Source organism: Pan paniscus, chromosome 19, assembly GCF_029289425.2.
Source record: "Pan paniscus chromosome 19, NHGRI_mPanPan1-v2.0_pri, whole genome shotgun sequence".
Taxonomy (NCBI): domain Eukaryota; kingdom Metazoa; phylum Chordata; class Mammalia; order Primates; family Hominidae; genus Pan; species Pan paniscus.
The window spans coordinates 36,313,748-36,336,833 of NC_073268.2; the positions used below are offsets into that span (position 1 = coordinate 36,313,748).

Below are 23,086 nucleotides of genomic sequence, written 5' to 3' on the forward strand. Positions count from 1 at the left end.
AACAACAAAACAAAAATAAAAATTTCACAATTGCCATCCCTGCATGAAGTGTTTTGTTATGTTCTGAACATCTGTGTCTTCCCCAAAGTTCATAGGTTGAAATGTTAACCCCCAAATAGATGTGATTAAGAGGTGGGACCTTTGGGAGGTGATTAGGTCATGAGGTCAGAGCCTCTCTATAAAAGAGACCTAATGGAGTTTGTTAGTTCTTTCCACAATGTTAGGTTATAGTTAAAGAATGTCAACTAGGAAATCGGCCCTCGGCAGACACCAAGTCTTGATGTTGGACTTCCCAGCCTGCAGAACTGTCAGAAGTAAATTAGTGTTGTTTATAAACCACCCAGTTTATGGTATTTTGTTATAGCAGAATGAATGGACTAAGACAGTTGTCAACTTGAGCTTTTTTTTTTTTTTTGAGGGGGAATTTCGCTCTTGTTGCCCAGCCTGGAGTGCAATGGCATGATCTCAGCTCACCACAACCTCCACCTCTCAGGTTCAAGCTATTCTCTTGCCTCAGCCTCCTGAGTAGCTGGGATTACAGGCATGTGCCACCACGCCTGGCTAATCTTTGTATTTTTAGTAGAGATAGGGTTTCTCCATGTTGGTCAGGCTGGTATTGAACTCCCGACCTCAGGTGATCTGCCTGCCTTGGCCTACCAAAGTGCTGGGATTACAGGCATGAGCCACTGCGCCCGGCCGAAACTTGAGCTTTTATACAGGAAAAAAAAAAAAAATAAATAAAAAATAAAAAAGTCCTGACGTACCAATGGCCAGGCATGGTGGCTCATGCCTGTAATCCCAACATTTTGGGAGATCAAGGCAGGAGGATCACTTGAGCTCAGCAGTTCAAGACCTGCCTGGGCATCTTAATGACACCCTGTCTCTACAAAAAAAAATAAGTTAGCTGGGCATGGTGGCCTGCACCTGTAGTCCCGGCTACTAGGGAGGCTGAGGTGGGAGGATCACTTGAGCCCAGGAGGTCGAGGCTGTGGTGAGCCATGATTGCACCACCACACTCCCACCTGGGTGACAGAGTTGAGTCCCCATCTCAAAAAAAAAAAAGTATAAAGCATTTATGTGTATGGGATGTCAGCCAGATCTGCTGAGTTTACTGACTTTTTTTTGCTTTTGCCAGGATTGAAGAGTTCTTGCATGGATGCGAAGAACAGGTTATATTCTATTCTGCTTCACATATCTACAAAATTGGCAGCCAAGTTGTGATGCCAGAATCCTTACTGTTAGTAGTGACAGTTGGTAGCTCGTAAGCAGCGGAGGGAAAACATCTTAATTTTCAAGTTTATCAGGTTGAAATCATAGTGCTGGCACTTGGAAAATCTTGCTTTGACTTATAAATTTATAAATGAAACAAACTGATACAAAAGCCAAAAACAGAGTAAGTATGAAATAATGTCATATGCTTTCTTCTAACAGTGACTACATTTTCAAAGAAAGGAGAAAATGGAAAAGTGACTAGAGGGAGTACTGTTCTAAGCAGATATTTTATAACGAAGTACTCGTTTCAGAAAAAGAAATCTGACATTTCATCTAGCATTATGAAACCTATCAGGTCAGGGTGTTGCTCACCCTATACCTGTGGGATATGAATGGACAAACTGAACTATTTTTGATCAACAGTAACACTTTCATATAATTCAACTAACACAGAGCAAAGTATTACCAGATATCAAAAAACTGAAAAGGTATTCAAAATGAATATAAAGCATGATTTCAAATGGTAAGTCAATTCCTTCATACTAAGACCACATACACACGTACATAATTTCTCACAAAATATAAACTAGCAGGCATTCCCTCTCCTAAGCACAAATGACTACATCACTTATGTCACTATCTTCAGGATCCATGAACTTCAAAAACCTTTCATTCAACCTTCTATTATCTATTATAATGTTTAAGAAAGGAGAGTTTAAAATAATGCTACTTTTATATCTCTGCTTCTTGAGAAGATGACAGGTTGGGTTAAAAAATAGGGACAGGTTAATTAACTTTAATTAACTGGAAAGTTCAGGGCAAAACACACAGAGCTCCTATCTACCTCTACCATTTTCCATTTACCCTTGTGCAGAAATGCTTTCCCTTTCTTTAGTATCTTTTAAACATAAAAGACTGGAAAATTTTAAATATAGGATTTTTATAAAGTGATTAAAACAGCCACTTTGCAGAGAATACGTTTTGTCAACCTTTAGTTTAGCAAAGTAAATTCTTAGGGGAAAAACATTTTTCACTCCATGAATAATGCAGTTTTTTTCTTTAGAGAAAACAATGAGACAACCAGGCCAACATTTTAAAATTTTCTTTGGAAAATAATTCCTGAATTTGAAGCTCTAACAATACAGCTTCAAAAATTCAGAAGCAATACACACCACCTTATGATACGGTTTTTGCTTTGCTCTAGCAGAAATCCTCTGAAGTCTCAATCCCCAGCATAATGTCTCCCAGATGTCTCAACTAGTTGCCATGCCAACTAAAGCAGCTTAAATTAAATGAGGGCCTGAAAAGACACCTGCATCACTCCAGGTCTGTTGCACATTAAATAAAGCTCTCTTGACAGGGACTCAGAGGTGCCATTAACTTGAACAGCATCTATCTGATTATTGTTTCTGAGAAATTTAATGAGGGTCTCCAAACAAGAGTGAAAACAGGGTGCTCCTTCCCTCTCCTGGTCTTTCTAAATGGGACAGCCACTCCAACAGCTGGTGTACCCACTGGGTCAATGAATTTGCTATGGCCCTTTAAGTTACCATTGGATGAAGATAAACTATAGGACCAAAGTTAAGGTTTTCAGAAGAATATGAGCAGATTAACCATCTCTCCTATTTAAACGTGCCATTAAAAATATGATTGTTAAAAACACACTGTGCATGGTATGTCAACCTCAAAGTGATTTGAACAGCCCTACTATAAAACAAATTGCTGCTGATTGCAGCAATTAGTGAAGTAGCTCCATGAAATATGGATTTCAAATGTACTGATTTGCTTCAAAAAAACCTGAATGATGCAAGTGTTTTAGTGGGGGCGGGGGAGGGAGGTAGCTCTGATGTCTCAGGTGCCCAAAAGAAGTAACAATGTCTCTGTATTGTTTTAAAGAGTTAATTTTTAAAAACAATATTACAAGCTTTTTTACTGCTTTCTCATGTTAGTCACTGGAGAACATCACTTAAACACAAACTTGGGCTAGAGAAGTTATATTCTTTACCTAAGGTCACATTCCCAGTCAGTAAAAAGCCAAGACTAGCTCAGGTTTCCTGACTCCTCGTCTAGTGCTCTCTCCACTCCCACCAAGCTGTTTCCCGTGGAAACTTGCCTTTACAGGTCTGCTATTCCAATTTCTTAACCAAATATCACCACCATAAGCAGGTTTCTATGAAACAAAAAATAGTTGAATTATTCTTAATTATAGGCTATGAGGAGAAGAAAAGGAGAAAGGATATTAATGTTTACTTGAAGCTACTATGTGCCACTTCATATATGATCTCATTTAATCCTCATAACACCTACTTTATAGCTGCTGTATTTCTATTTAAGAAATAAGCACACTGAGGCTGGGAGAGGTTACGCTGCTCCACACAGAGTTTGCATTTAAATCTAGATTGTAATGATTCTGAAGTCTGACCCTTTCCATGAAGTTCTCTATTACCTCAATTTGTTTACTATTAAAAGAGAAAATGAAATACATGAGACTGCCATTACTCGAATGCTGCAAAAACCAGGCTTCAAGCAAAATCAGAAAATCAGTATTGTATTACATAATGTAGTATTCCTTCCCTTGCCATGTTTTTTCCAAATGAGAAGTCACTGTCTTCATTCTTCAACAAATTTTGAATAGCAGCATGTACAAGATGCCAATCTAGGTACTAGAAATGCAGTGGTGTACAAGACAGCCCACTGCTTTCACTGAGAAACTCAACAGCCTAACAAGGGAGACAGACAATTAAACAAGCAACTGCAATTCACTCAAAGATTACAACACTGTTATGGCTATTCATCTCATAAAGCTCCTTAGGTTCTGATTTTCAATTGAATAAGCCAGACTTGCCATCATAGAGCCACCAGGAATAAGAGCAACAAAGTTGCACAACAAAGATATATTCTTCTAAAGAGATAAATCTCTAAATTAGAATTACTAATTTCCAATAACTAAAGAGATTTCAACAAGTGAGAAACCATCAACAAAAAAGCTTTCTTCAGCACCTACAAATTTCTGAATTAGATGTGCAAACTAATTGGCAATTTATCTATACTGTATAAAAAACACATACACTCACATTTGGTTTCCTAAAATGGTTCATCCTTAACAAATTTCTTTAAGCCAGATACAGTGGCTCACACCTATAAACCTGGCACTTTGGGAGGCCGAGGCAGGAAGATTGCTTACGGCCAGAAGTTCAAGACCAGCCTGGGCAACATAAAGAGATCCCGTCTCTACAAAAAAATTTAAAAATTAGCTGGGTGTGGTGGTGCGCACCTGTATTCCCAGCTACTTGTGCCTAAAGTGAAAGGATTTTAAGTTTAAGCCCAGGAGTTCGAGGCTGCAGTGAGCTCTGATTGCCACTGCACTCCAGCGTTGGCGACAGAGCAAGACCCTGTCTCAAAAAAACGTTTTTTAACAACAACATGAAAAGTAATAAAAATAAAATGGACATTTATTGAGTGCTCACTATGTGCCAGACACTTCTTTAAGTACTTCATATGAACTATTTCATGAATCCCCACAACACAAGTAGCAGGTTATGCTAAATAACTAATTTTTCTCTTTTTGAGGTTTAGTCTTTCCTTTCAGAAGAAATTGAATCCAAAGACACCTGAAGTAACTGCTCAATCCACCCAAGTACTTTTATTCATTTCTTCCAGCACCTGAATTTTAGTCTTAGTTCTGTTACTGGCAGAACACAACCAAAAATAAGAAATAATCCCACATTTGCAGAGGATTTATCTGTTTGCTGAAAAGTATTTTTGAGCTTACCATGTGCCACTTTTAACATAGGTCACCTCATTTAATCCTCATAACAACTTGTGGCTATTTCCACGTAACAAGTCTAAACTGCTAGTGAAGAAATGTCTGACAAATAATGATACCCTTTTGGCCAATGACTGAAAAATAAAAAGGTTAAAAAAATCAAGAGGCAAATTTTGCTACCTCATTCTCTTTGTCTCAGTGTCTCTTTCTACCTCCTGAGTATTCACTTCCTTCAAGTCTTTTACCTCTTACCCTTCTTTAGTCAAATTATAAAAATAATCTTGACGATACAAGAAACATTTTCCCTGCACTTATGAATCATATATGCTTAAATAGCTTCATATCCCCTCATATTTTTTAAGTGCATGAGAACTAAAAAGTTAGTGCATACGTATGTATAAATGTGAATAAATGTTTATGTGCATGTGTATAAAAAAAAAGGAACTCCTGGCTACTTTTTGTGGGGTGGGGGGAGGGGCGGGGTACAGGGCTTGGACTAGTAGCCCTTTACAGATTTCTTTTTAAAGTCTAAATGAGAGATTGCTGGAAATACAGGACAGGCCTTTGATGGGAGATCAAAGTTAAAAATATAAGTTTGGGAATCATTAGATACAGTAAAAATTAACAATTTCTACTTTCTACTAAATGAAATATGCCACACTGAGGTATTTATTTGCATTTGGTTACAATCTTCTTTTCATTTGCATAAAAGTTTATCTTTAAAATTTATTTTTCCATTTCTTTCCTTCTTTTATTAAAAAACCTGTATTAAAATTATGGAAGCTTCTTACCATTAATGGGTTTTAAATTCAACCTTCACAACATGACATTCTTTAGAATAATGCAACCAGTGTCAGCAGCTGAATTGTTAGTGGACAGTGCCCAAATATAACAAGCAGCACATCCTGCTAGATTCCCACAAAATTTGCTGAGGAAGAAAACGTTATCATGGAGGACAGAATTTGAGGCAAGAAAAAGCAAGAAATGAGACATCTTCTGAAGATCAAGGACATTAGGTGGGAACATATTAGAGATATCAAAAAGGGAGAGAACAGAGAGGGGTGCTTAGAATTAAAAATAGGCCTGTACAATTTTCTCTGACGCAAAAAAGATTATGGGCAAGAAGACCAGGTAACTAATCTAGAGCCTGGCAGCCATCTACACCTCAATGATAAGCCTCTCCTGACCTCTTGCTCCAATTAAAGCAGATCTGTACCATGATCAATATTTGTTTAACCCACCTATACGATGCTGCATCTATTTTAGGAAGTAATTTAAGAATGCATAATAATCAGCCTCACACCAGAAATACTGACTACCCCAACTGTCAAAGGTAATTCCTCAGAAAAAGCTACACAGTCACCACAGAAACAAATGCTGACATCAAATTCTGACCTTCAATTATAAATAAGATGATTGAGTACTTTTCTGTTTTTAGGAAGTCATGATTACTCAGGCAGTCTCAGAGCCTGCAGGACTGGTGCCAACAGCATCTTTGTTTAACCATCATCATTAGCATCAATAAACACTGACTGGGTACTAAGTGGGTGTAGAGAACATGTTAACTCAATGACAAGACTGAGAAAAAAGATGGATGAATGCAAGGCAACAGCCAAGAGGTTGGAAAAAGACTGACATTGACATGTAAAAATCAAGGAGAGAGGGCAAGAAGGTGCAAAAAGATTTTAATGTAAATGAACAAAGAAGCCTGACTGAAAACAGCTGAAATTTACTGCAATTTTCTATGTGTTAGGCATCCAGCTTTAAATTTATTTTGCCTCACCTACTCCTAATTACTGTAAGAAGTAAGTCCCATTATGGGTTCCCATTATACAGAGCAAAGAGGTTTAGAGAGGTAAAGAAATTAGTCAAAGGTCTTAGTGTGCAGCGGACGTGGCACTAGATCACAGCCCTCGTTCTTGTACTCTGTCCTTCAAAAGATAAGGTAAACTTCAAAAATAGAAAACTAAAAAAAGAGGTAAGAACAAAACAATTCTACTTCAGGAGGGAGAAGGCCTGGAAATTGATTTTTAAAATAAGGAGTTAACAGGTTCAGCAGTGGGAGGCGGTGTGTTTGTTGTAGGCTTTGGAATCAAAATGACCAAGGTTAGAATCTTGACTCTGCCACTTAGTAGCTTGATAACATTAGGCAAGTTAAATAACTTCTCTGAGTCTGTTCCTGCATTTATAAAACAGGTACAGGAACACCTACTACACAGAGTTACTGCTAGGATTTAGAATCACATATAAATGCCTGGCACACAGAAAACGATTTAGGTGGTAGCTGCTATCATCATCATCATCATCATCATCATCATCATCATCATCATCAACATCGTTATATGAGGGAGGAGGGGAAATGAGTTTTTTTTAAAACATCAATACATGCTAGGTGGTATGCCAAATGTTCAACATACATTAATTCATTTATTCCTTTAAAATAACTGTGAGTAAGAATATCATCTCCATTATCATTGAGGAAACTGAGGCTTAGGGAAGAGTATCAAATAACTTTTTGAAGGTCAAAAAGCTAGTAAGTGGAGGAAAAAAAATCAGGATTTGAACTCAGAGCTGCCTGATATCAAAGTCCATGGCCTTTTTCAAAATGTATGATTGTGCCCCTATTTCTTTCCAACATTCTCCCCAGGGAAAAAAGCAAAAGAATATAAGGAACAGAGAAACTGGCGACCACTCAAAAAAGCTCCTTTTGGCTGGGTGCGGTGGCTCATGCCTGTAATCCCAGCACTTTGGGAGGCTGAGGTGGGTGGATCACCTGAGATTGGGAGTTCAAGACCAGCCTGTCCAACACAGTGAAACACTGTCTCTACTAAAAAATATAAAAATTAGCCAGGTGTGGTTGCGGGCACCTGTAATCCCAGTTACTCAGGAGGCTGAGGCAGGAGAATCCCTTGAACCCTGGAGGTGGAGGCTGCAGTGAGCTGAGATCATGCCACTGCACTCCAGCCTGGGTGACAGAGTGAGACTGTCTTTAAAAAAAAAAAAAATGCTCCTTTAAGCCACTGTGATCTCAAAAGGAAAGACTAGGCCATCTCAAAAGGATATCATCAATGAAGAAGGAGAAAAACTTTATTCACTTTTTATTAATGTGGTCTCATGCAGGGTTTTTGGCATCAAAGAAACATGTCCGTGACAGTCACATTCCTTTAGAGTTTACTCATTCACTCATAAGGACAAAAAGCCCTTTCTTAGACCAAGAAAGGTTTTCTACAGGACATATTTTTGACAGATGGGAACTTGAGGGAACAATTAAAAGTACTAGTTTCTGTGAGACCTCTGAGAACCTCTACAGAGGGTAACTCCTGGTTTTGGTAAAGGGTTAATAACCTGAAGCGTTTCTTAGTCTTGAGCTCAGAGTGATAAATATTACCTATCAGATTAGTATTCTTCATATTTAACCCTAATTACAGAAAAAGATTAATATTCTATAACTGATTAATAGTCCCCATATCCCCCCAAAACAAAAGCACACATTAAAAACCCCAAAACTTTGCTTACTCATGCAAATCATATTTTCTTTGGTAAAAAAAATGCCACTTCAACCTGATCCTATTTTCTACCATCTGGTTCTCTTGCCACCTCTAAGTGATGTAAGCTATCAATTAAACATGTAATTTTTAAACCCACTGCCAAAGATACAATTCAATATTTTTGATTAATACTTAATAATGACAGGCATAGAATATGCAGAGAGCAAAATAATACAAGCAGCACATAAATAAACTGTACTCTGGCTAAAATCCAGATTTGTGCTAGTGTGCTACAAGTCTATTAAGTTTCCTAAGGTACTGCTCTCAAATAAATTGGGTTGATAGCAGGAGACTCAGCTGGTCTATGAAGTGCCTAAAAGCCCCACTGATTCACCATATCCTCCAATTATGGCAAGTCTGATATATTTAGTGGCTTCTGAAACCTCTACGTCTCCACCTAACACATGCCTCCTGGTGTCTAGCAATCTTAAAAAATAAAGTCAACACAGTGGGACATGACAAAAAAGATCAAATAAATACAGTCCCATGAGCTTCGCTAAACTCTCACACCTGAATTAAGTATGTCAAGAGGTTAATAATCAGAAGGTTAACCAGAAGGTTAACCAGAAGGTTAAGCAGTTCAGGAGAATGATAATGAGGTTATGAGGCTTTTCAGAAGCTCAAATTAAGTGTGGCTTTGTTATTATTCAATATTACCCTCTAACAGTTGGGAGCACTGACAGCATTTCATTCCCACCAGCTGGGAAGTTTTAGAGATATATTTATTTTTTAATGGAGAGGTGAAAAGACTAGATTCAAGCTTTAGATTTTTTTTTTGGCTTCACCTGGAACACAGGTGTTTCAAAGAGCTAGCGTGAATAAGTTGTTCCAACTATAGTGACTCTCTTCAAAGCAGAGGGAAAAAAAATCCAGCTGTTGAGTTTGAACTTTAAACAGTTCTTTAAAACAATCTCAGGATTTGCTATACACTAAATCATCTTTATGCAGACAGGAAGGCCTTTTAAATGAACTAAAAGAGGTGATGTGAGTTTTACTACATGGCATAGGAAGGGGAGTGGTTCTTGGGATCTCAGGCTGAAGCAGAAAATTATGTTGTATGTAGATGGCGGTCAATTTTCTATCTTCCCATGTTCAGGCCTGCCAACATAGTCTATGACTTACATTTTTCACACCTTTCAGAAAAAAAGAAGAAAAATAAAGCTGATTCATTACACAGCATTTAGAGAGTCAATAAGAACTGGGAGAATTTACAAAGTATTACAAATAAATGCTTACCGATGACAAGGTGTTGTATAAATATGTCATAATAAAGCACTGCTGAATAAACGCTTTTAATAACAGACAGCTAACCATTGTGGACAGTTCAAGTTGTGCGTATGTGTGAAAAGTTGTGATACTGTCTTATGTAAAAAACTATCAGGTCAAAAGCTTTTGCCATCTAGAGTTCAGAAAGATAGTGGGCTGGCTTCCCTGCTCAACTGAAGTCTGAGAACATATTTAATATTCCAAGTGCAATGAGCTACTGGTGCTGTATGACGTTCTAATGATGCGTTAAAAACTTTCAGATAGCAAAATAAAGATATTTAATTGGTTTATCTGAGTTGGGAAAACAAAATGGCAACATGTTGTATCAAATTATTTCCTACAGAATGAATATGGACAGAAAGCTTTGAAAACCCTATTTTAATTCCTAAACTCTCTTTACTATTTCAGATAATGGAAACTTGATCATTCTTTTTTCATTTAATATGGACAGAAACTAATGCTAAGCCAGATTACAAAAAAAGAAATCTTACAATATTAAATATTTATCAAGTAGGTCCCATATTGGTCAAAGGTTCTACAATCCTTTTTTAAAAGTGTTCATCTTTGGCTGGGCATGGTGGCTCATGGCTGTAATTCCAGCACTTTGGGAGGCCGAGGCGGGCGGATCATGAGGTCAGGAGAGCGAGACCATCCTGGCCAACATGGTGAAATCCTGTATCTATTAAAAATACAAAAATTAGCCTGGTGTGCTGGCATGTGCCTGTAGTCCCAGTTACTCAGGAGGTTGAGGCAGGAGAATTGCTGGAACCCAGGAGGTGGAGGTTGCAGTGAGCCAAGATCATGCCATTGTACTTCTCCCTGGGTGACAGAGTGAGAATCTGTCTCAAAAAAAAAAAAAAAAAAGTTTTCATCTTCAATGTGACATATATTGGAACAAATATGAGTCAGGTGACTTTTCCAAAAGACATAGTAAATTTGGTTTAATAAACTGTAGTACATAGATGCCCAAGCCTGGCCCTCTCAAGCCACAGATTCTCTTATGACAAGTATATGAATGACAGTTAAAACATGCTTAAGCAATAACACAGTTAAGCACTTTAAACACTAACATGCTTAGGCACCTTAAGCACAAATTCTGAAATCCTGCCATTCCTGTCTGAAAAAAGAATCTACAGCCATAAATGTGTGAGACTTAATAAAATCTCCTGCTCGTTTTTTTTTTTCTTCCAAAATCAGGTGCACAGGGGAAGGAAGTTTCAGCCTAGTACTCAGATATGAAACTGGCTGATCTGAAATAAAAGTGAGGGCATTGAATAGCGTGGATAATGACAATCTGGTTTACAGATATGGTTGATTTCAAACAATGCTTTCCACATGAAAGAAAAACAGCAATGTGTCACAGAGAGCATTGTGTTCTCTTGTAACAAATGGTCAGCCCTAAATCTCATCATCTTCTTTGCAACAAAAAGCATGGGAGCCTTTGCAACTAGAAAAAAATCGGTGTGCTTCAATTAGAATCACTGACCTTTTCTGAAGCATGCCTGTGCTTCTCTATAGAAATCAATGGAATAAAAGGTCATGTTGTTAAAACGTTTGAATACGACAATCTCTTTCCCAGGCAAAGGCAGATTCTTTTTCTTTGTAAAGTAACAAATTTGTTGTATAGAATGTCAAAAATTAAAACTACCTCAGTTGTAATTTAAAACTGACTAAAAAAAATCAATCCAATCACCAGAAAAAAAAGAAAAAAGCGGGAAAGCTGTCATTCTACATACTGTTACAGTCCATAAGGTCTGTCAGATGAGTATTTTTCACTAAGGCTATAACCATGTATGTAATAAAACAAGAAGAGCATTCTAGAGAAAATGATGTTATTTTAAACTTCAGCTCTCTCCTTTACAAAGTGCTCTGGAGAAGGCAAGGCAAGCTCTGTGTCTGTCAAACATAGATGGCAGAGACTGGTGATTAATCTTCCACCGTCATAACCCTCCAAAGCAAATGCATATGTACACAAACCCAGAGATTAAGAGCTGAGGAACAGAAGCCAAAGTGACTGGAATAGTCACTGTTTTTTGGAGTATAAAAAACCAAATTTGAAAGAGGAGCCTCTATATAGATTAGGAACATTTTACTGTATCAATTTCTTCATTCATGAAGAGAAAGGGCAAATTCTTCGATGATGTCTTAATGCATTCAGAAGGTAAGGGATGAACATATCAGTCATGTAAACTTCATCGTCCTTCTTACTGCCAATACAATGAATATTAACATTTTCTCCAAAAGACAATGAGCTTTCAAATTAGACCCAAGTAACCTTTCCTTAACACGTCTGAAAAACTTACTTCCATGTCTAGACAATTTGGTGTCAAATGTCCTTCTGCTCAATAGAATTTGAGAGCATTTACTCCAGTATGATCTATTGTAAAGCTGCACAAATGATGTCATTAAAACCTGAGAGCAGACTGCTACCAGTGTTACAAGCAACCACAACAGCATTTTGAATGGAGGGCAAGTCTCTAAACACATCAATCTACAGATGCTAGTCCTTACCTACTCAGTGTTACCCATCACCAGTGTAGCTCATTTGTGGTTGGAGATTCTAAAAGACAAACTTACTAAAAGAAACAGTTCTGAAGAACAGAGAAGATTCAAAATAAACAGAGAACAAAAATCTACAAGAAGAATTTAGGAAAAGTATATCAAAGAGTCTGTTTCTGAGTACTTTTTACGGGAGTTGAGAAGAGATGAAATAAAATAGTGGTCCATTTAAAAGGATCTCCCTCCTCTGTCTAGATAGATGATACAACATAGTGCCTAATACATTTGTTCACAGTACCCACTTTCTAATTCTTACAGAATGAATATTCTATTATGCACTTAGTTGTGCCATCTATTAGCACTGTTTCATATTGTTATTTAATTAGAAAAGCTATGCAAAAAGGGTTACACGGACCCATGAACAGGAATTAGACATGGATTAAAATTTTGTGGAAAAATGAGAGTGTTACTAGAGATATTGAAAATATACTTATCCTACTAATATGTAACTGTTCTTACATGAACTGATACAGGAAGGACTACTGAACATGTTTTATTCTATGAAAATTATTAAGTTGCAGGTAAGTCTTCCCAGCTCTTTTTTGGGGGGTGGGGTAGGGGAGTAGAGAAGGAGTCCAGGGCAGGTTTTTCTTTTTATCCATAAGACAATTTGGTTAATGTCTCTACTGTAAAATTGATTATTCTGGTACTATAATTATTTGAAAACTGTCTATCATCTCTATTAAACCATGAACTCCTTAAAGGTAATGGCAACAACCATATTTTGTATTACCTGCTGGTACATCTTTGCTGAGGGTAAAGTTAGAAAGGGCATAAAACAAACATTGAGCATCATGAAAAACCATCTGGGAAAATGCCGAGCATCATTCTGTTCTTCTTTCACGACAGTCACTGCCTCTCAGCTCCAACAGTCAGGTCCTTGTTATGGTGTTTTTTAAAAATTGTGGTAAAATACACACAAAATTTATCATTTAATCATGTTTCAGTGTGCAATTCAGTGGTATTAAGCACATTCACAATGTTGTGCAACCATCAGCACTATCCATTTCCAGAACCTTTTCATTATCAAATACAAACTCCTTGTTAAGATTTTAAAGTACATTTCTGATTCTGTTATTCTTCATCACAAAAATCTTTCATTGGGGCCCAATGTCAACTGAATAAAGACCAATTTCCTTAGTTCAACATTCAAAATCCCCCATGACTTGGCCCCACCTAGCTTAATTTCTCATTATTTCTGCATATCAAACTCTGGCCAACTAGATGATTTACCATTCCCTAATTATGCTCCTGATACTTACTCTCACCATCTGGAATATCTATCCTCTTCAATGCTACCTGTCCAAATCCTTCTCATCCATCAATGCTCATCTGAAATGTCTTTTCTCCACACAGTTTCCTTATCGTTTTTTTCTGCCTGAAGTAATCTCTCCTTTTAAAGTCCCACACTACCTCACTATATTCTTTTGGCACATTCTACCACATGTTAGTTATCCCTTTACAGCTCATCTCTGCCCCACTGATTGTAGTATCTTCCTTCAGGGAAAGCATTAAGAGGCAGCAGAGCATGGTGGGTTGAGAGCACTCCTGGCCCATTGGACTATACAATATGGGTTCAAATCACAGCTCTGTTATTTCTAAGTGACGTTGGACAAGTTATTTACCTCTCTGAGCTACAGTTTCTTCATCTATAAATTGGAGATATGAATAAAGTAATTTAGGATAGGGTCTCACATATTACATTTTTAAAAAAATTAAATAAATGAACAATGCATCTTTGTATTCATCCCAGAGGTTAGTACAATGTCATATACATAGTAGTGCTAAAGGTTTGGCTGAATGAATAAGCAAGGCTAACCAGATACTGACAAAAATGGTGGTTAAGTCAGGAATTTATCTGTTCCTGGATTGTTCTATCAACCTTTCTTTGGTTTTTCCTTTCTTTAAATTTCTGTTCTAGGCTTCAGAGATAAGGAGAAAGGATCAGTGATAGTGGGTAAGTGAAAGTTTTTGTTTTTGTTTTAAATTATCAAATGAATTTTCTAGTAATTCAGTGGGAAACTAAAATGGGAAAGAGTAAAAATCAGAACCCCTCAGTGCTCTCAGGATACCTTGGTTCTTTTGTTTTTTTTGGCAGGGAGATGGAGTCTCTCTCTGTCACCCAGGCTGAAGTGCAGTGGCACGATCACTGCAATCTGCACCTCCTGGGTTCAAGAGATTCTCCCGCCTCAGCCTCTTGAGTAGCTGGGATTACTGGCACGTGCCACCAAACCCGGCTAATTTTTGTATTTTTAGTAGAGACGGGGTTTCGCCATGTTGGCAGGACAGGTCTCAAGCTCCTGACCTCAGGTGATCCACCCACCTCGGCCTCCCCAAGTGCTGGGATTACAGACATGGGCCACCGTGCCTGGCCAGTTCTTTTCTATCAGTATACTTTCCAACCTATACTATTGTCATTATTTATGTGATTGTATCCTCCACTAGATTATAAACCTGGACCAGAAATCATCTATTGGTTCATTTACCAAATATTTATTTTGTACCTACTTTATGTCAGGTACTGTTCTAAGTACTGGCAGTGTAACAATGAATAAAACAGAATTTCCTGAATGTGGAAACACAGTTGATGCTTACGTTTATGCAATAAATGAATAGGAAGTTCTTACAATATGGGAATCTTCAAAGCTCCCAGGATATAGATTTCTGGTCCTTAGTAGTACCATTATTGAAGAAAGAGTACACTTACATAAGCATATATGCATTTTGTTTCCATTGTTCTTAGTTTTTTAATGACTCCTAAGATTCCCTGAGGGTTATAGAGCTGCTTCAAAGCACTAGAGACTCTTACTGGCTGAAATGGACACATAGGTTTCCTCACTGTCTTTATGACAAGAGATTCCTATTTAAAACACTGCCTGCACAAGCAAAACCTATCATCCAAACAGTGACACTTCTGAGAGTGAGAACTTCACAATAATTGCGCCAGAACATCAAGTAAAATCCAAGACTGTCCCAACAAACCAGCGTGTACGGACACTCCACTAGACTTCTCATTTCCACTGAGTTTAGAATGTAATTGCTTCTAGCATAGAAGACTCACACCACCCATGTTCGTCTTCATAGAATGCTAAGTTATGCTTCAAGTTAAAAATAAGCTTTTCCCAAAGCAGACCAAATTTTTATTTCCAACCCTGTAGGTAACTAGTGCTTTCTGGGAAGGGGCCTGTTAATGTGCATTGTAGAGCATCCAGAATCCTGACTGAAGCATAATAAACTCCGTTTTCTAATAAACAATTAGAACTGGTTTCTCTTGATTTAAATTTCAGTAGGCTCAAAGTAATTAAGTACCAAACTGTTTGCATACAGATTTCCAAATAGAAACTCAAAGTACAAAATGAAAAATGTAATCCTTTAAAAGCTAACATCAGCTCAGAAAAATATATAATCTTTAAAATTATTAAATAATATATTTCCTAGATAGATTAAAAACTATGAAGACAAAAAGTTAAAAGATACAGAGGTCATGATAGAATTTATTGCTCCTTTCACATCTGACTTGCCCTACATCTGTTGAACCCTGTAGGCAGATTTATAAAAACTTACAGTCTAGATATTGACTTTTTTTGTTGTTGCTTCAAGGAGTTATCTAAAAATGCATGGTGTTTCAAAACCCACACTAAATTTTTGGTGAGCACTGGCATAATAATTTTATTACAGTTTCAGTCTCTTTTAGGAAATACATGATTAACTGCATGATACTATACACCGATACTCTTACTTTACATCTGATTACATCAAAATGCACACAGAACTCAAATTTTCTAAAATTATATTAACTATTATATTAGGTTTAAAAGCGCCTGCTGGTTTAAAATGTTTGTCTATTAAAACTTGAATATGTGATATATATCCCAACTTTTCTAATCTTAGAAAAAGTGTAATGATGTGGTACTTTATGTACAGTGGATAATTACTTAGGATTATTTATTTTCCCTCACAACTTAAGTAATATAAATATATATTTTTGACTCGATGTACTGACCCATTCAACTAAGTATTAAAGAACCCATTAGATGTATAACGATATACTAAGAACTTGCCTAAAACAATAGCACTTCATACAGACCTCAAAAATAGTTTCTTAAAAGCATAATTCCAGGATCACTTATTTAAAATTCAAAATATCTACTGTAAAATCTGTAGACACAATAATCCTCCAAATTAAAAAACATCTAAAGCCATTTGTAATGTGTGCGCCATATTTCGGAGATACTACAGAGGGAGCTGCTGACATAGATAATATAGTATGCTGAATTCATATAGTAACTTGAGGTCCTATTAATCTTTAATATTTTTATGTTTTAGGTAATAGGTTTTTTATTTTTCAAGGAGAAAAAAAGAGGAAACTGAGGAATTTTTTTTTTTTTTGCTTTGGCTACAACAAATTTATTTGTATCAAAAACACAGGACACATGGTCAGGCACAGTGGCTCATGCCTGTAATCCCAGCACTTTGGGAGGCCAACAAAGCGGCAGATCACCTGTGGTCAGGAGTTCAAGACCAGCGTGGTCAACATGGTGAAACCTCGTCTGTACTAAAAATACAAAATTAGCCGGGCATGGTGGCATGCACCTGTAATCCCAGCTACTTGGGAGGCTGAGGCATGAGAATCTCTTGAACCTAGGAGGTGGAGGTTGCAGTAAGTCGAGATTATGCCATTGTATTCCAGCCTGGGCAAAAAAGAGCGAAATTCTGTCTCAAAACAAAACAAAACAAAGGACATGGAAAACTTCCCATTTAGGACACTAAAAGAATCAGCAGTGAAGGCAGAGCATATATGTAACTAAGGTATTTCTTACATTTTCATTTAATAGTTGTTCTATAATACAAGTTTTCAGTATCTTGTACTCCAAGCTAAATCATTCCTTCCTAAAAAGTCTTTATAATCCTGTGGCTGCTATAGGTATGATTCCTTTTTATGTTAAAAGGATTCAGTTTTTTCCAATTGACACCACTATTGGAAAATGCTTACCTTTTTTCTATGCATACTTCTACATGTAGCTAAGAATTATAAGGCAGAAAACAGAAGACTACTGAAGTTTAGGTTTGAAAGATTTGATTTTTCCATCTGTAGTCAGCTAATTACTGTGAGAGTAATGTGTCAATTTTTTAACCTGAAGCTAAAAAATTAAGTGATATGATAGGATGAAATAAAATAAAACATTTAAGTAAATGGTATACCAGAGGGTTCCATGAATATTTTTTGACAAAGGCTCTTTACTTAAACATCTGCGAACAATTTTGAGGAGGAAAATTTCAAAGAAACATTCTAACTGATGAAACGGGTTGAAATTTGCTACCAACAGCTACTAACCTATATCACTCATGGTTTTAAACCATAACTATGCTAACTTTCCCTCTTTTTTGTAAGTATTTGAAATAATGATGAATCAAAGATCTCCTAGACTCAATTAAATTATGGCCAATAATAATAAGTGACTGAGAACTCTTATCTTACAGAAGCACATACACAGTTTTCAAACCAAGTACCAAAATTAATGCCTGATATAAACAATATGTGCCTGAACTATAAGGTAGAAAATGGATATAATGAATTAACTAAGTGTTCAATGAAGAGAACCTAAATATATTTGGCATTTATTCAATATATCCACATTCACCAATTATCTTACATGGAAACATTCTTTCTTCACATATGGCCTATGTGCAGTAAAGGGTTAACTCAGCAGACCTGGGCTGTCCAAACCCTGCACATTCCGAAAGTCTTCAAGACTGGCCCCTGACTTCTAGGAAATAACCTCTGGGCCACTGCAATATCCACCTGACAATAGTATCTTAGTATACCTGGGGCTTTGGGCATGCCAGATAGTTTATGCTAACAATATGATATACGGTGAATACCTGTCTTTGCCTGGGGCCTTGGGCTACGCCATATTAGTTTGACCTCTGGAGGGGAAGGGAAAAAGGAGGGCTGGAGACTCAGCAGCTAAGGTCACTCACATGGGTGCTCCACGCCTATGTGAGTGACCCACAATAAAAACCTTGAACACCAAGGGAATAACAGCTTTTCTGGGTCCTGTGAGTTCTTCTAGCGAATCACTGAGCCTGAGGGTGGTCTTGGGAACCCCCAACACATGCTAAAATATAGCAAAATTCATATTTAATAAAGGAAATTTCTTCTAATTTTAAGGTTTGGTTTCAGCAACTTCATTTCCAAAGAGACAGAAACAGTACTACACACTGATGGGAATGCTACTATATGGATTTCTTTCCCACCAACTAAAAAGAATAAAGAGGGGTAGCTCCTGGCCAGGTATAAGAAGGTACTTCTGCTGAATGAAACAAGTGGTGATCCATTCCCACCAGCTCTCTCCTTTTCTTCAATGAAGACCCAGGTAATCTTCAGGAAGTCTATGAAATGGAATCATTAATGCTTTCTCCTCAGTTGCTACTACTGACCTACAGTTGAGGAGAAAAGAACTTTCTCAATCCTTCTACCCTTAGGTTAATTTTGTACTTTTAAAATAAGAGTTTGTCAGAACCATCTGGCCAGGTTCAAGGTTTCAGCTATACAAAGACATTCTTGTCAGCCAGGAACCAGTCAAGGGACAGTCTTTTCTTTGGAATGTGCAGAGCTGGGGCACCCCAAGTCCAATAACCCTTCACTGCACAAAAGGATTAACTCCATAAAGGATCTGTGGATTAAAATATCACCAAAGATTACAGTTTCCCCTCAGTATCCAAGGGGGATTGGTTCCAGGACCCTTGGAGGATACCAAAATCTATGGATGCTCAAGTCCCTTATATAAAATGGTGTGGTATTTGATATAGCCTGTATCCAATCCTCTGTATGTTTTAAATCATTTCTAAATTACTTATAATGCCTAATAAAATATAAATACTATGTAAGTAGTCATTATATTGCTTTTTAATTTGTATCACTTTTTTTTGGCGGGAGGGCGAGGTCTCACTCTGTCGCCCAGGCTATAGTGCAGTGGTGTGATCACAGCTCACTACAGCCTCGACCTCCCGGGCTCAGCTGATCCTTCTGCCTCAGCCTCTTGAGTGGCTGGGACTACAGGCATGTGCCACTACACCCAGCTAATTTTTTTTGTATTTTTGGTAGAGACGAGGCCTTGCTATGTTGCCTAGGCTGGTCTTCAACTCCTGGGCTCAAGTGATCTGCCCACACTGCCTGAGCCTCCCAAAGTGCTGGGATTACAGGTGTGAGCCACTGTGCCCAGCTATACTTTTTATTTTTTTATTTTTATTTTTTTTTTCAAATATTTTTCATCCATGGATGCAGTTTCACATCTATGGAGGGCTGACTAGCATTCAAGAGCTTTTGGTTTAAAAGATCAAAACATCCCAGCAGTGTTGATCAGTGACAATTCTATTACCATATAAGGTTTCCCAAATCCTTAGCCAGCTTAGTTCTCTTGGGAAGCTCTTAATTGTTCCTATTTTCTAGGAAGTTATCAAAGATAACAATCTCATATGGAATTACCAACCCCCTGTGTAAGAATGAGATTTTCATTACCTCACTGGTGAATCAGAAAAAGTATCTCACTATTACATTGGTTTCCATTCTGAGTCATAGGCCTAAAGTATTAATAAAAAAGCCTAGAGTTTGAATAAACTGCACTATCATGAGCTTACCAAAATCAATGACTTAGGATTTCCTGTCTTTTATTTAAAGCTTTACCAAGTTAAATGTGGAATGGAAACTGGTGACACTTTGCCCAGGAATGTCAGGGAGGTTAACTTATGTCTCAATTTTTTTCATGCACAGTCCCAGGAGCTACTACCATGCATTATTTTATTATTACCATGGAGCTATCACCAGGCATTATTTTACCATTATTTTATAGTTCATTATTATTCACAATGTCTAACATACTGTTTTTAAACATCAACAGTAGTAACAGGAGAACGTTAAGGGCTCTAGCCTGAGAATCACATAGGTAAGGGCTGAAAGCAAGACTACATAGTCAGAATACCTGGAACCAAATCTCCATCCCCACACTTACTAGCTCTGTGATCTTGGTCAATTTTCTTACCTTTTGTGCCTCAATTTCCTCTTCTGTAACATGGGAATAATCACAATACCTTCCCCAGAGAATGTTTGTAGGATTAAATAAACATGTGTAAAGAGCTTAGAATTGTGCCCGGCATCTGATAAAAACTATATAAGTAATGGCTATTATGTCAATATCACCACTACCACCACCATCATTCTAAGGAACATAAGACAACTTAACTTACATTAATTCTACAATTTCTATCTTACCCCAAGTGTTATAATAAAGGGCAGTATTACTCTCTTAACCGACAGGCAGCTGTTGTATAGTGGTAAAAGCACTTTCCTGGGTTCTACTACAACACAGCTGCCTCACTGGTTTCATCTGCAAAATGGGGATGGTAATAATCTATCTCATAAGGCTGTGTGGGGATTAAATATCTGTTCAGATGTTCTGTTCTGTAGCATCACCACACAGGATATGTTGATAATACTGAGCTCTGCCAGACACACAGGATTTCAAAATTACCTGGTTCCAGGTACTCAATCACTTCTGCAAGGATGAGATTTAAAATACTTGAAGGCATGAACCCCAAAAGGTGCTAGAAGAACAAATTAATTTTAAAAATTGTCCCCTTCTTTCACATTCCCTGGTTAGGATACATTTCTTCAAAATAGTCAATGTGTGGAGGTTGGAGTATGTCAAGGGCAGAGAGTACCTGAGAAAAGGAAAAAAAAAGTCAAATTTAGAGAACAAAAAAGGAAACAAAATTCGACATAAATGCAAGTAAATACTAACAACTCTTTAATGATTTAAAGCTTAGTTACAATTGCCCACTGAAAATTAAATTCGTCTGTCAAGAAACACAGTCCTAAACGTTAAGATGGATTCGTACACTTACTATCCAAAAGACTTACAAAATGAGAGAGGCAATTGGGTTACACCACACGCTACCAAAATCCCTGCACAGGAGAGAGTTTTTGAAATAAACACCCTATTTTAAACAATCAATGTTACTCTAAGAGCGTGAGAAGCCACATCTATCATTCATTCCTTTATTCCTCTGTTCAACAAATCTTTACTATGTGCATTCTACCTGGCAAGCACTAAGCTTTTAGGTTATCCTGTTGAACAAAACAGGCATCATCCCTGCTCTCATGACTACAGAAGAGGTAAGCACTAAACAGTTACAGATATGTAATTACAACATCTATTACTATGGAGGAAAAATGTAAAGAAGGGTAGAGAGAAAAAGCTTCCCTAAAGTAACACTACTCTAGAATTTGAAGGCTGAGTAGCAGTTGGTTGATCGATGGGCAGGCAGTGTAAAGACACTGAGGCAGATTCTAGAGACAGAAAAGCCAGTGCTTATGGAATATAGAGGGTAGGAAGAAAATAGACTAACATAAAGTAGAAGAGGAAGACATGAAATACACTACACAAAGTCTCTTTAAATCATACTAAGCATTTTTGATTTTATTCCAAGATTCTTGTAAGAAAAGAAGTCACTAGGGTGAGGAAAAAAGACTTTACGACGCAAGTCCTTTATAAAAGCAGCATAGTACCCGTGTAACTTCCACCATCAAAGCATAACAAACAAATCCCCTCCCAGCTGTCTTGCTAAGCTAATGAGAAATACCAAGCTCAAAGGACATGGAAGAAACTACTTAACAGGAAATAAATTGTGTGGTACTAGTTCAAGTTTTATGATCTGTAGCTTAAATTTTTTTTTTTTTTTTTTTACTACAGAGAACTTCAAACATATAAAAGTGGGCAGAATAGTATAGAGAATGCCCATGTAATCAATACCTGGCCTCAGTTATTCACACACATGAACATTCTTATTTCATCTCTACCCTTTACTCTCCCTATATAATTCTCAAGCATATATCAAACTTATTTCAGCCATAATCAGTATCTCTAATGAAAAAAAGGTTAAAAATTGCAATGATCAAATCTAAAATGTAAATGTTTAAAAATATCATCAAATATCCAGTTCTCAAATTTTCTATTTTCTCATATTAAAAAAAAAGTTTGTTAGTCTAAATCAGGAGCTAAATAAGATTTACATAGTATGACTGATAATCTAAAGGTTTCTCCACCATCTCTTTTCCGTTTCCTCTTGCAATTTATGTGTAGAAGAAACCTGGTTCATTTTAAAGGTTATTCTTGTTTCAGCCAAGCATTTCTCACTATAAATTTTAAGTAAAAATTTATTTTATGCATTAAAGCCTCCTGTAATGAAAAATTCTTCACTCACTTTAAAGCCAGTTGGAGGCTTTTAAATAGTTTAGATGTTTTTATAAGGAATATCTATCTTTCCTTTTGAATTAAAATGTTTATATTTAGAATTTTGGTATAAACAGAAAATAAGAGATTTTCCAGTTTCTTTGAAGAGTAATTTTTTTCATATGACAGATACATTATTTCATTTCTATATATTTTTTAAACCTATAATTAGCCAGCTATATTTTTTAAACCAATAAATTCACACAAATTTCTCATTATGTGCCAGAACAATTTTTAACATGAATATTTGACAACTGAGGAAGGCAGTTAGAAATTAGTGTTTTACTTGACATCTTTCGGACTCTAAACTCTGTATCTGAGCAACACACATCCTGTCTAAGGGGGAAACAGAATGCAATGAGTGACAGCGTCCATTATACAAAGCTATTTTACACTTCAAATCTATCTGCTATAATTAGAGGTTATCTAGAAGAAAGTGACAA

The 23,086-nt window shown here is 36.9% G+C and overlaps 1 protein-coding gene across 3 annotated transcripts in view; it reads right to left on the minus strand.

Annotated features, from left to right (window-relative positions):
- NLK (nemo like kinase) overlaps nt 1-23,086 on the minus strand; it is a 159,448-nt gene that overhangs the window by 51,818 nt on the left and 84,544 nt on the right. For all 3 annotated transcript variants that reach the window (XR_008621813.2, XM_008965087.6, XM_003812658.7), the window contains exon 3: nt 21,017-21,072. Coding sequence is in view for 2 of the 3 variants with exons in the window: in XM_008965087.6 (XP_008963335.1) it covers nt 21,017-21,072 (56 nt within the window). In the remaining variant the exon portion in view is untranslated. The remainder of the gene's footprint in view (nt 1-21,016; nt 21,073-23,086) is intronic.